At 45.6% G+C, this 12,631-nt stretch overlaps 2 protein-coding genes and 1 long non-coding RNA gene across 3 annotated transcripts in view; 1 reads left to right on the top strand and 2 right to left on the bottom strand.

Annotated features, from left to right (window-relative positions):
* Window positions 1-1,340: 1,340 nt before the first annotated feature.
* Window positions 1,341-5,237, bottom strand: LOC137892558 (uncharacterized). Its single transcript, XR_011105422.1, has 3 exons — window positions 4,770-5,237; window positions 3,946-4,041; window positions 1,341-2,193 (listed from the first exon to the last, which is right to left on the bottom strand). It is a non-coding gene; the product is annotated as an uncharacterized lncRNA (long non-coding RNA).
* An 834-nt stretch (window positions 5,238-6,071) lies between these two features.
* On the top strand, window positions 6,072-9,636 carry LOC137866126 (transmembrane 6 superfamily member 2-like). Its single transcript, XM_068701812.1, has 10 exons — window positions 6,072-6,366; window positions 6,794-6,897; window positions 6,987-7,084; window positions 7,211-7,314; window positions 7,403-7,485; window positions 7,569-7,693; window positions 8,152-8,253; window positions 8,358-8,450; window positions 8,541-8,660; window positions 8,751-9,636. Exons 1-10 carry the CDS (start codon window positions 6,275-6,277, stop codon window positions 8,958-8,960), a joined length of 1,131 nt encoding a protein of 376 aa, XP_068557913.1. The 5' UTR covers window positions 6,072-6,274; the 3' UTR covers window positions 8,961-9,636.
* Window positions 9,637-10,986: 1,350 nt separating this feature from the next.
* The window catches only part of LOC137892557 (neurocan core protein-like), a 34,744-nt gene continuing 33,099 nt past the window's right edge, over window positions 10,987-12,631 (bottom strand). The window contains exons 19-20 of the mRNA XM_068737802.1: window positions 12,322-12,504; window positions 10,987-12,150 (exon numbers count right to left, since the gene is read on the bottom strand). Coding sequence (XP_068593903.1) covers window positions 12,032-12,150; window positions 12,322-12,504 — 302 coding nt within the window. The 3' untranslated portion in view covers window positions 10,987-12,031. The remainder of the gene's footprint in view (window positions 12,151-12,321; window positions 12,505-12,631) is intronic.

The raw sequence follows: 12,631 nt of genomic DNA, 5'->3' as shown, positions 1-12,631 counted from the left end.
CACAGCCGTTCACTTCACATCTCCGTCATCTCAGTTCGATCACGCCACATACAGAAGATCCAGCTACATTAACGACGAGTCTCTGATCTGAGGTCGTCTTCTTTTTCCTAAGTCCTCTTCTCGAAGACTACCCGGGGTCCCGACCTGCTCCCCCGAGGTTCCGCAGAGATGATCCAGATAGCGGGGGCTTGCATGAAGTCCCCGTCAAACATCTTGCTCTCCTCGGCCCGGGCCATCGCCTCTAGTTCTGGGGAGGTTTCTGGGCACCAGTCTGCCACAAACTTATCTTTGGCCTCACAGTAGTTCACCACCACTTCCTCAGGCTGCACCCCGAGCCCCCAGTCTAGAACCAGGAACGAGAGGGACAGAGGGACAGAGAGACAAGAGAACAGCTGTGGGTGACGAGTCTTCATAGCAGAAACAGACCCTTTGAGTATCCTAAAGGGAGGGAAGGACCAGTAGGCTACAGTAACAAACCTGCAGCATCATGAATGAGGTCCTTGATGAGGTGACCGATGATGGCATAAAGAACACCGAGCACGACGAAGACGGCCATGATCAGGTAGAGGACATAGGTAGGCAGGTGGATAGCGTCCCGAGAGGGAGGTATGTAGCTCTCAAACAACACCGTCCCATCGTCCTCCCTGTAACGGACATTTGAGCTGTCCTCCATCACCTCCGGGGCTGTCTGAGAGTCTTCAAAGCTGCCGTCAGCCTGGGAATCCACTTAATATCTCAGAGTCATCGGCACTGAGGTCTGAAGGATCAGGAGGAAGAACCTCGTTGCTTCACATAATGTAACACAATGAACATACATTGTACTTTCAACAAAGGCTTTGCATGCAGAACGTGAAGAGAAACGTCTACATTGCAGCAAAGCAGCAGGCAGCGGTCCTCCAATTCAACTGGGTGTCCTCACACTGCTGGCAGCACCAAGCAAGTCACTCTGACAAGTGTTTCATTTAGTTTCGCTGTACCTTCCTGTTTGCTTGTGGAGCTGCGCAGGTGAAAAGTAGATCGGCTGCAGCAGCTTGAGGTAGTCAAGGTCAGAGGAATGACGCTGAGAGCAGTTTTCCTAATGAGAATCTGATGCATATAGAAAAGCATGCACATCTATCTATGCATCGTTCTGTACGGGCCTCTTTCTATCTATCTATCTATCTATCTATCTATCTATCTATCCATCCATCTTCTACTTACATCATTATCCAATAGTATTTAATATGACTCATGTACAGTAATCCTTGACATTGACAAATGAGGTCACTGCTCAGGTATTAGAGCAAGGTAAGATGGATTAAAGGACAAGGACAAGACATAACAGCACTGTTGTTTTATTCACTTGTTTCCTGGAGAGAAGCTTAGTCCAACACCAGAACGAATCAAACTGACATGTTTCTCCTTCCGCGGTACATTACGGCAACACGTGTGACTGTTTGGTGAAGAGAACGTACAGAAATGACAATAGTTTGACTCAGCTTTCTCGATATTTTCATGGAAGTTATACATCTATAGCCATATACATACATACATATTACATATACTGTATGATCTTTGGATTGAAATGTCAGTTTTTTAAATGAAATGTATTTTTACAGCTCACATCAACATCTTGAAGTTTACGTGCATAATTCAATTATTTTAGCGTGAGAAAAAAAACGATACAGTGCAATATATTTGGAATGCCTGACATAATGGAGCATGTTTACATTTTAAATAAGTAATCAAAGTAAGCATTTGTTTCTTAAGCAAAATGAGTACAAGCTGTACTGTAACATGTGTTTTATATAAAACTAAAATTACTTAGCATTACGCATCACTACAGCAAAGATGCAACACTGATCACTGCACCGAGATATGCAACCACAGCTGATCTGAACGCTGACGTGGAAACTCAGAGGGAAGTGGCATACGGGGTCACGGGGCAGGCGAAGGTCACGCTATGAATAGACGTTCTTCTCTCTCCGGGGTGTGATGCAGCGACGGAGCTTCTCGGCGGAGGAGGGACGGACGGACGGCGGCAGCCTCCGTCTCCCCGGTAGAAACCGGGCAGCAGTCCGTCCTTTTCCTTCTCCATCTGCAGCCGGTCTCTCTCCATCAGCTTACTGCAAATGCTCAGTCGGTGCTCTTCTTCTATTTCTGCTCCGCCTTCCTCGGAGTCATCCTCCACTGGTTTGGGGCCAAGAATCCAGTCTGTGAGGAGAAAAACATGTTAGAATGAAAGTAGATGATTGTCTGTGACTTCTCAGTGTGTCTTTTAAAGAGGCACTCCGCCAATGTTACATATGAACTTCAGGTTACTTGTCATGGAGCCTGAGGATCCAGTGTTTTCTGGATAGTTTGGCCTCCCAACTTTGTGGAAGTGCAGTCAAAAATCAGCAGAGTACCCCTTTGTTACTTTGGCAGAACTCAGTTTTTGTCAATCACCTTGATGGTCTAACAAGGGAAGTGTTGGAAAGGTTGACGTTTGCTCGGGGTTAATGTGAAGGAGAGTCATCAAACAACATGGTCACCCGAAAGGGGAAAAAAAGGTCAAAGACAAAACACGGATGCAGCCTCGGCCCAAGAGCTCAAGAAGGAAAAAGGAGTCAAAGTGATGAGAAGGAGACACCAGCCGGGGGTTACCTGCTAGGTCATGTAACAGATCTTTGATCAGATGTCCCACTATGGCGTATGTGGCCACTATTACCAAAACCACCCCGACTAGGACGTAGATCACATTGCGCGGCAGAGTTATAGCATCTCTCGCCGGCGGCATGTAGTCCACGAAATAGGCCTCCTCCTCCTTCCTCCTGGACAGCTGGAGGAGCTGTCGGCGCTCAAACACCAGCTGTGTGAGGTTCAAAAGCAGAGCTCCTCCCGAGGCGTTTAGGGACTCAACTGGTTGTTGGTTCATGGTTTTAGCTGCTTTGGTACAGTTGATTGTTACAGGTGGATACTGTCTTTCTAGGACGGTGGTGACGGTGACGGTGGTGGGCTGTTTCTTTGGGTGATTTATTGTCTTCTTGCAGGTCCGAGCTGCTTTGCCGCACTGTGAAAACTTGAATAACGGATGAAAAAAGGTGCATCAGAGACGAGGGGGGGGGGGGGGGGGGGGGGCAGTAAGATTTTAACATTTTATTATTTCCTGAAGTTGGGAAGAGGGATTGATGACAGATGGTTGACAAATGAAAACCCGGTTTCTTGTAGCGCTTTGCCACAAAATAGTGCTTGAGAGAATCTAGTTCACCAGACAAGAAAGATGTGATACCATAAGTGTGCCAACTGTCCTAATCTTTTGTCTAGACTTAAATCCCACAATTGGTCCTTCTCGTGTTTTTTGAAAAGGGGCTCTCGGCCAAACTTCCAGGGGGAGCGAGGAGTGTGAGACGGACCAGAGGTGAATGTGGGACAGACAGAGTTAATAGGATTGAGTCTGTCACAGGGCAATATCAGCTTTCCATCTGTAGGGATTAGAGATATGAGCGAGGAGAGGTGGGCAGTAATACGGCAAAGAGGCTTATGGTCCTCCATGACTAAGTTGCATATATATATATTTATGTATATATATATATATATATATATATATATATATATATATACATATATATATATGAAACATACATTACAGTAAACCCAGTTTATCTTGGGTTTAAAGTGGCATCACTTCATGGAATATGTGGTCCCATGCTTTGGAATTATTCCAAGCACAGCAGGTCTACTTTTATATTCTGCATATTTCCTGTCACATAATTCACAGCTCATTTCTTGCTTGATGACAGAGCAGATGCTGATATTTCAAAAAAATATGACCGATAAATATCCCCATGGGTTTAACGACATCATCCAACGACAAAGAACAAACACATTGACTCTCTTTCTAATGGAGGATGAGACGATGTTGAGCTCATGTTGATGAGATAAGGAAGTTGTAGGATGTTACGGTGAAGTTGTACGACTCCTTACCTCGTAATGAAGACTACAGAAGCCGCTCCGCTGATCTCGTCTTTGACTTGTAAATGAAAGGACTTCCGAATCGGCGCGTGTTGCTCACAAGCGGCTCTGGAAATAACCACAAGCACAGTCCAGAAGGTTAAGGTCATGCAAACAGAACGGCTCACCGAAGTGGCTGCTCTGGCCGGTACACAGTGATCCAAACAGAAGTTCTCCTCCTCTCGGGTCTTCTCGGCGGAGCGTCAGGACGTAGGTTCCTCCTCTACTCTTTGGAATCGTTATCTTTTCGTGGCTCGGGAACTTTGCAAAACTGAGAAACAAGAAAGTGCCATTCTATGATGGTGATGGCAACACTCGCAAAGACGATGAACCAAGAGACCGGGTGCAGACCAAAATAGAAGACGTGTGTCATGTTGTGTAGAAGTTGAAAGGTTTTACAAGGATGATGAACCTGGTTGGAAAACAAGGAACCAGATGAACAAAAAGAAAAAGGAACAGATTGGAAGAATGGGTGTAATGAGGAAGCAGTGTGATGCCTCTGACTGCGTCTGTCTGAGTGTGATGAGAGTCAGGCTGCCTGTGTCAGCATCAAGGTGCTCTTTAGTAATCCATGATAGGATTTGCTTGACACTGTCGCTGTCACCGGCGACACCTTTCAACTGAGTCAGCAGACAGCAAAACAGAAGACGGAGCTCATTTAGCATCAGCTGCAGTACCTGTTGACACTGAAGTCTTCTACAGCCACACATCCGACTACAACACAAACCACAGATGAGCACACATGCAATTTGATGTATTTTCCTGCACTAAAGTTTTAGAAAAATCGTAGGCATTACCTGTAAGACGAGGTTTCTCTTTCACGTGCACGATCCATTCAGTTCAGTAAGAAGTGGAAGTTAGTCTCCAGGTGACGCAGAAAGCAGATCAACACAAAAGCAGACTCCACAGAAAGCACTAGAAGCTGAACAGCTCTCGCTCACTAAGCAAAATAAAAACCCAAGACACCCAACAAATGAGTCATATCGACTGGGACTCCCTCAGGCCGGGGTGACCACCTTCTTGGGTTTGTCTTCTTGCTCCATCAGCCACTTGGAGTACGCATCGCTCAGCATGAAGGCCCAATAGACGACGGTTAGAGAGGTGTTCACGGTCACAATGGCGATGATTAAAGGGTGCAGCATTGCTGCAGACTGGGTGGACTCTTTTTAGGAATCCGTGTCACTTCAGAAAGCTGCGTCTGCGGCGCGGGCGAAGGTTGTCCGTGTGTCTGATTTAATCGCTTCTCTGTCCGTTTCTCCTCTACACTCCCCACCCCTCTCTGCTCTCTCTTTCCACTGGCCACTAAGTTTCTGTGGCAGCAGCAGCAGCAGCAGCAGCAGCGTAATCCTCTTCAGCTGCTTTGTTGCAGAAGATAACGTTGCATTAGATGTAGGCCCGCTTCATCCAGAAGATGTGATGCATAATGCACATGCTCGTTCTTTACAGTATGCAGGAAGAGAAGCAGTTATGAGACAGTATTTTGTGAAGAAACTGCTCAAGAAATGTAAGAATGACTTAAACAACCCCAGGGACTGAATACACATAATCCTTGTTCTGAACTTTATGTTCTCTCTCAGATATAATCCAGAAACTAATCAAGACTGGAGACATCAAGACGGAGGAGTTCTTAATCTTACATCAAACAGGACAGATGGCTCCTCAACCGAGCCACAGGGGCCTCAGGAGCCCAGACAACACTGCAAACACGTGCAGCATTGTGTTCCTGTTACAGACTCATCTCATCTACTCACTATTCATGAACTGGATGACATTTGAAATCAGAAGCTCAAAAGGTGTAGGGAATGAAGGAAAGACCTTTAAACACGGTAAATCCCTGTAAATCCCTCCACCAGGTGGCAGTCGGTACAAGCACGCTGAAGGCTGAACGGCAGCAGACTGTATGATCTGAGTGCTTTACAGCAGATAGGCTGAACTGATCAATTGCGGCCAGAAATACCAAAGTGCTTGTTTTCGCAATGACACACATTTGTACGCATCACGCACGAAGTCCATTATCTGCACTTTGCACGATCTCCCTCTAAAGTGTCCCTCATCGGACGTGACTCCTCCCGTGTTGAACTTTGAGACCCGCTAGATAGCAGACGCACCGGAGCACCGGCGCGGTTTCATCAGGGACTAGACGGCAGCGGGGCGACGCTGCTTTTCGTGACCTTCCGTCAGCGTTAGCGGAGAGGACGCTGGCTTCTAACATGCCTCGCTTCACAAACGCGCGTGTTTAGCACAGACGCGTTCTGAGGTGGACATTTATTTCTAAGAGAAGTCAAACAGCAACGTGTCAACCATGAGGCCGCCGATGGAAGTCTGCGTGTTGATCCTGTCTCTGTTGGCTCCTGGAGTTCTGTACGCCATGAACAACGTCCCTGCGCTCCAGGAGTAAGTGTGCCTGTCCTCTAGTAACGTCACTGTCCTCTCGGCCCGCTGTGTGGAGGCGCTGCTCAGCGGGCCTAAAGCCGCTCACATTAATAGGCTTATAATGCGGCCTGAGGGAAGAGGAGGTCCAGCGTGTTTATCCAGAGGTAACCTCGTTCTAAGTTGCTGGTGAGATTCCTAAAGCCAACACAAGACAACACATGTCAGCCTGAAGGCTCAAATGTAGAAGATGTAAAACACTTCTAAAAGTATTTTAGTAATCTAAAAGATTATGTAATGAAATGGAGTTATCTACAACCCATAATCCTTCACTTCTCACCTCCTTTTTTTTTCTGATGAAAGTATGAATGTACAATCAAGAATGCAACTAAGAGTTATTTCAAGTTTCGACCAGTCTCTTGATGTCTGACCTCCCTCCATTGCTCCTCAGACCTCTTCCTATCCTGGGAATGGGAATGGTCGTCCTGGGATTAGTTCTCATTGTCCTCCTCATCAGTGTGCCGAACAAGATGAAGGTGGACCCTTTATTCTATGGTACGACCAAACTACCGGACGCTTTAATCGGTGAACATAAAGGTGTTGTTGTTTTTTCACTGTGCCTCTTCGTGCCTGTTTCTGTTCAGTATTTGCAGAGTTTTCCTTCAGCTGCATGGTGGGCCTGACTAATGCTCTGGAGCAGGATGGGTTCATCTCCGGCTTCATGGGTTTCTACATAAAGATGGTAAGAGGACCCACACTGAGCTAAACCCTCCCCCTCTCTGCCCGAGACGACTTCTTAACAATGGTTTGTGTGTCGGGCTGTCATGTGTCTAAAGTTAAAATTCATCATGTGATGCCGTCTCTTCAGGGCGAGCCTCATCTCAGCACCGCCTATGCTGTGATGATGTCTTACTGGGAAGGCGTCCTTCACTTCGTCCTCTTCCTCACCATCATCCACCGCATGTTCAAAGGGTGAGTTGCGGCATCGCCGTCAGACGTCCGTCCGCTCTGTTGTCCACTGAGTCCTCTGACGAGACCTGTCGATTTTCTGTCCACGCAGGAAGTCCTATCGCAGCCTGGGGCTGCTGTGGGCGGGCTCATCCATCGCCAATCAAATTGTTCACATCCCAGGGGTGGTCATTGGTGAGAGACGGCCTGCATTTGATTCATCACATCCTCCACGTCGTTTGTGTCCGTTTCTATCGCTGATCTTCTCATTCGTGCAGGTAAATACGGGTCCAACATCCGACCAGCCTTTTGGAGGAACGTCCCCTTCTTCTTGGTGCCGTTCTGGGCGGCTTCGCTGCTCTTTAGTCGACCCAGAGAGATTCCAGTCATCCCAGCAGACAAGGTCAATCTCAGCAGTTCACACATTTATATTATGCGGATCTATAGAGAAGTGATGTCCAACCCTTGTCCCTTTTTAAGATTGTTTCATTTGAGCTTTTGTCACAGGACCGAAAGGTGAAACAGTATTTATCTTTGCAGTAAGAGAAAAAGCGAAGATTCGATTTAAGTATGAAAAATATGCAGCATTTTGTGAAGCAGACATTTGTGTGTTTTTTCCTTTTTCCTCACTCTGATGATGATCTCGTGACCCCTTGTCTGGGTCCTGACCCCCACGCTGTGGACCTCTTCCATAGGGGATCAACTCATTTGTGCTTCTTTACTTGATATTAGCCTGTATCTGTTAACAGCTGGACATTAAATTGTAAAAATCTGCCTCTTGGTCAGGCTTTAATGACCACTTGAAGTAATTTAAGTGAGTGAATATGTCACATTAACTGAGGTTTCTCCTGTGTTGACTAGATTTCAGCGGAGCAGAAGAAGGGTCTGCTGTCCCGACCCGTTGACCTGCTTCTATCTGTTCTGTCGCTTGGAGCAATGGCCTTCTCTGTATTCAGAGGCTTAGTGAGTAAACCTCCATGGAAGCTTTTAAATCTGTCCAACATTTCTGCTTCTGAATGAACTCCAGAGTACGGATGCTGTAACTCACTCCTGCCGCTCTGCTGCAGGTGGTGCTGGACTGCCCTCTAGACGCCTGTTTCACCTACATCTACCAGTACGAGCCCTACCTCAAGGACCCAGTTGGATTTCCAAGGGTTATGGTGCGTCTGGAGAAAAGCTCACCGCGTTAAACCAGATATACTCAATATTCTGGTTCACAATGATACATTTTTGGTGCATCACTCCTGCAGATGCTGGTGTATTTGTTCTACGCTCTGCCTCTGCTGACCGTCTTCATCTATGGTCTGAAGACACCTGGGTGCACCTGGATGTTGGACTGGACCATCTTCTTTGCCGGGGCCATGGCTCAGGTAACCGTGGTTATTTATGTCTTTGCTGTTATTTATATTCCTTGTAAAAAGTAAAACATAAAAGCTGCCTTCCTCCTGCTGTTTTCTCAGACCCAGTGGTGCCATATCGGAGCATCTCTGCACTCCCGCACTCCCTTCACCTACCGAGTCCCAGCAGACAAATGGTGGCCTGTCATCACCCTAAATGTGCTGCTGGCTGCCGTGCCGGCTCTGCTGGCCCTGCGCTGCCACACCAACCCCACTTATTTTATGAAAGCTGTTCCCCAGGGACAGACCAACAGCGGGAAGAAGAAGAACTAGACCACACAGCGGCCGCGAACTGTCGAGGAATACTTCACGCTGAGACGAGGCTCGTGTTTTCTGGGGACACAAACTGCACGAAACGCAATTTTTCAACCTAAAACCCAAAGAAAATCTAAAAAACATCACTCTCTGAGTCAGCCGTTCAAAATAAGTCACCTCAGGCAGCAGCAGCACTCCCTGCATGGACTATTGGACTCTGATAAGAAGGCTGTTGATGGAGTTGAGGTCTGTCATCAGCGTTCAGGTGACTCATGCAGATATCCGCTTGGTATCTTCCCAAACTAAGACTATTGACCTGGACCATACAGTTTCTATCAACTCCACCGCTTGAACTTTATTTCTACATATCTAGATTTGACCGTTTTCATTGTTTTCAAATCTAAGGACCTTTTTTTCAGAAAAAGATTCACCGATTGCTTAAAAGGCTGAATAACTAAAAGATGCTGATAAGGGAGCTAATAGCCGATGCTAATGTTGCTAATAATGCTAATCAAGTGGAGGATTAGATGATGGAAAAACTCCAGCTGGTTCCTGTATGTTGCAAATCCTCAAACTTAATTATCAAAGTAGTTCTGTCCATCATCGATGTCCGCTCTAGTCGTGACTGCATCTCACTGTTGTTTGTTTCTTGTGCCACTTTCTTTTGTACAATAAATACAAATGGAGCATTAAATTGGGCTTTTCTTTGTGTTGAAGTAGGGAACAGATCACCTGAGCCTGGTGTGGATGTTGATCATAGATCTAATGTTCCATCCTGAGCAGGTTGCGCCTCATGAGCCGTGAACTGCTGTCCCAGTTAACTCTTCAAACTGATAAGAGGTGGACCCTGGATTTAGGTGAGCCACAACCACACAAATGATCACATGACATGAAATTATTTTTTTTCAGTTTTTGGTTCCAAAGTGTCATTTTCGTATATAGCATGTATAGTTTTCACACGGTGGGTTGAAATTATCCTTCTTTCTCAGAGGTTGTGGGCATTTTGTTTTGACGGTGGAGAGAATACGCAGCAGGCATTTACAACCAAATACACGTAAAAACACGTAATCACCCCTCTGTTAGAAGGTCCTTCTGAAATGAAACGTGTGGAAGGCAAAGTGTCGTATGCACAGCTTCTAACTGTACAACAAATGCGTCGACTTGTCTTAAATGTCTTGTTCGGAGCCCTTTTTAGGAACTCATTGTCGTCTTCGTTGTTCTCAGAGTGAAGGTGTCGGGGGGGGAGGAGGAGCGGCAGACCGGATGAAGACGAGGACATCAAGGTGAGGAGAGGTGCTCCTGAAACACACTACCGCCTGTACACACAGTCCAATGAAATAATTTAGATCTTTTAATGATCGAGTGTGTCTCCAGAAGATGCTGGAGAACCACAGGGATGCTCAGTGGAAGCAGCTCAACAGAGATCTTTACATTAATGGTCTGACGTTTTCATTTAGTCGTTGAAAGTCATTTTGTTTCTTTAGGGCTCTGAGATGTAATCAATTACAAGTCCCTTTGAACTCCGTGTCATCATTGGGCCTCATTCACTAATATGTGCGTAGAGAATGTTCTCACCACCGAGCAGATGTTAGTGTTGGATGTATATTCTTTGTAAAATCTTTATATGAAACAAATGCAATTCACTCCCCACGTTACACTGAAGTTTAGTGACTGAACAGTGCCAACATACCATCATCTATCATCTTTAAAGAAGTGTCAAATGTCTTCCTTTGACAACTTTGTATTTAAAAGCCTCTTTTTTTACTATAAATACATATTTTGATATGTGTATTGCTCAGAGTTTTAGGGCAGATTTTAGGGTACTTTAAGTGCAAATCCTTTTTGCTGTATGGAATATTTTTGTTACGACCATTAGAATTAAAATTCTGCCCCTGGTTCATCCTCTGGGGACCATAAATATCTACCAATTGTTATGAAGTGTTGCTAGCATCGCTCATTAAATGTGCACGTTTGAAGCTGAACATCGGTCGATGTTTTGTCGGCTTAAATACAAAATACATTTTAAAAAAACCACCAGAAATGCTTGTTGTTCATTTTCTCACTTTATTAAGAATGGAATACAACAGCAGGACAAAAAGTCATAAGAACACCAAAAAAAGTGGATGATCAAATATCAAAGGGACCAAAGACAAAAAGAAAAGTGACCCATCAGGTAAATATAGCCGTGCAAAGATCGAAAGTGTTTAGCGATTCAGATACAATCAAGTGGTTATCTCAAGAAAGTACTGAGTAGTCCCATCCTCACTGTCTATGTGGGACATGTTCACTAGAGAGGGCAAGACGACTTCAAGCTATTGATCAGCCAAAAACAAACACCGCAATATTTACAGTACAGAGATTAGACGCAATCAAATGATTAATTGAATGTATTGTTGATTGTTTGATTTATATACTGGAATAGAAAAAGGTTGTTACATTGGCTCTCTGAAGTATAAGTAAAAAAAGAAAGCATATTCACTCGCGAACAATTCATAATAAATAGCAACATAACACAAACATAGCAAATATTAGAAGAAAAAAAGCATGTGAGTGGAGTAAAACTATCTATTCAGGGGCTGCATGGAGAAAGTAACGCTACAGGACACGTACGAAAAGCTCAGCTTCACCGGGGACCGAACGCTAACTTGCATCAATTACACCTGTGCTTTGCTAACGGAATACTAGGATGAATCGTGTTTCATGTAGAACGGGCAAATAGCTGCAACAACAAAACAAAACGTGACTCCGCACTTTTCTACGTTTCTCTCTTACGCTCACAACGCTGCTGTTAGTCTGACCGACAGAGAGGGCTTTAGTTCACAGACGGGAGGAGGGTCGACCGTATGGAGTTAATCAGAGTTAGTGTTAGAGTTAGTGTTCGCATGGACCTCAGTTAAAGGAAGAACTAAACACCCAAACTCAGGGATAGGCGTTTACGGAGATCAACTGTATGTTAGTGTAATAAACCCTTTATTCATCAGGAGAAGTAAAGTAGAAGTAGGAAAAGGAATGGCAATGAGTTGGACTACTGTCTTTCTTTATGGGCCACGGTTAGCACCTAGCCGTTGAAGAGCGTTGTGTTATTTGGTTCAGTAGTAGCTGTGTGTGTCCTCTCTGGCCTTGTGTCCCTCTCCTCCGTGTCTCCTGTGGCCGCGGCGTTCGTTGTGCTGATTGTGGTGATGGCGTCGGTACCGGTGTGAGCGCCGGGCTGACCGTGGAGGGAAACACACAAGCGTTATTTATTTACGTATACTGTAGAAGAAGAACCGTCTTCCGTTTCTCTGCACTCCTCCTTCACATGTGAATGCTGTTAACTTAAAGAACCGTCGCATTGAGATGTAGATCTACTGACGCTGGACTTCAGACGTTGAACACTCACACTTTGTGCAGATGATCCTGGGTCTCTCCCAGCTCCCGTCGGCCCGGCAGCGAGCAGTGGGGATGTGCCGCTGGAAGAAGCCCTCGGAGCACTGGTAGCGAACCACTGCATGGATGTCGTAATGTGACCTTCGCCGACCTATCAAATGGGCGTTCTCCACTGCGGGCGGTGTGCCGCACAACACTGCGGGAAACCACGAAACAAAACCATCGCAGAGATGAGAGGTACGTACGATATCTAGCTCTCAACTTATTACACTTATTAAGAGTCTTTTAAGTACAGATACTCTAAATATTCGTGCTCGGTGTTG

The sequence above is a fragment of the Cebidichthys violaceus genome, unplaced genomic scaffold (genome assembly GCF_023349555.1).
Source record: "Cebidichthys violaceus isolate CVI_PGR_0920_01 unplaced genomic scaffold, fCebVio1.0.p SCAF_8, whole genome shotgun sequence".
Lineage (NCBI taxonomy): Eukaryota > Metazoa > Chordata > Actinopteri > Perciformes > Stichaeidae > Cebidichthys > Cebidichthys violaceus.
This window is presented reverse-complemented; position numbering and strand designations above follow the sequence as displayed.

Excerpts from the sequence above, each read along its gene's own strand:
- LOC137866126 (XM_068701812.1), top strand. The coding sequence starts at position 6,275 with ATGAGGCCGCCGATGGAAGTCTGCGTGTTGATCCTGTCTCTGTTGGCT. Across the intron at positions 8,451-8,540 it reads TTGGATTTCCAAGGGTTATG|ATGCTGGTGTATTTGTTCTA; the intron begins GTGCGTCTGGAG and ends TCACTCCTGCAG. Across the intron at positions 8,661-8,750 it reads TTGCCGGGGCCATGGCTCAG|ACCCAGTGGTGCCATATCGG; the intron begins GTAACCGTGGTT and ends CTGTTTTCTCAG.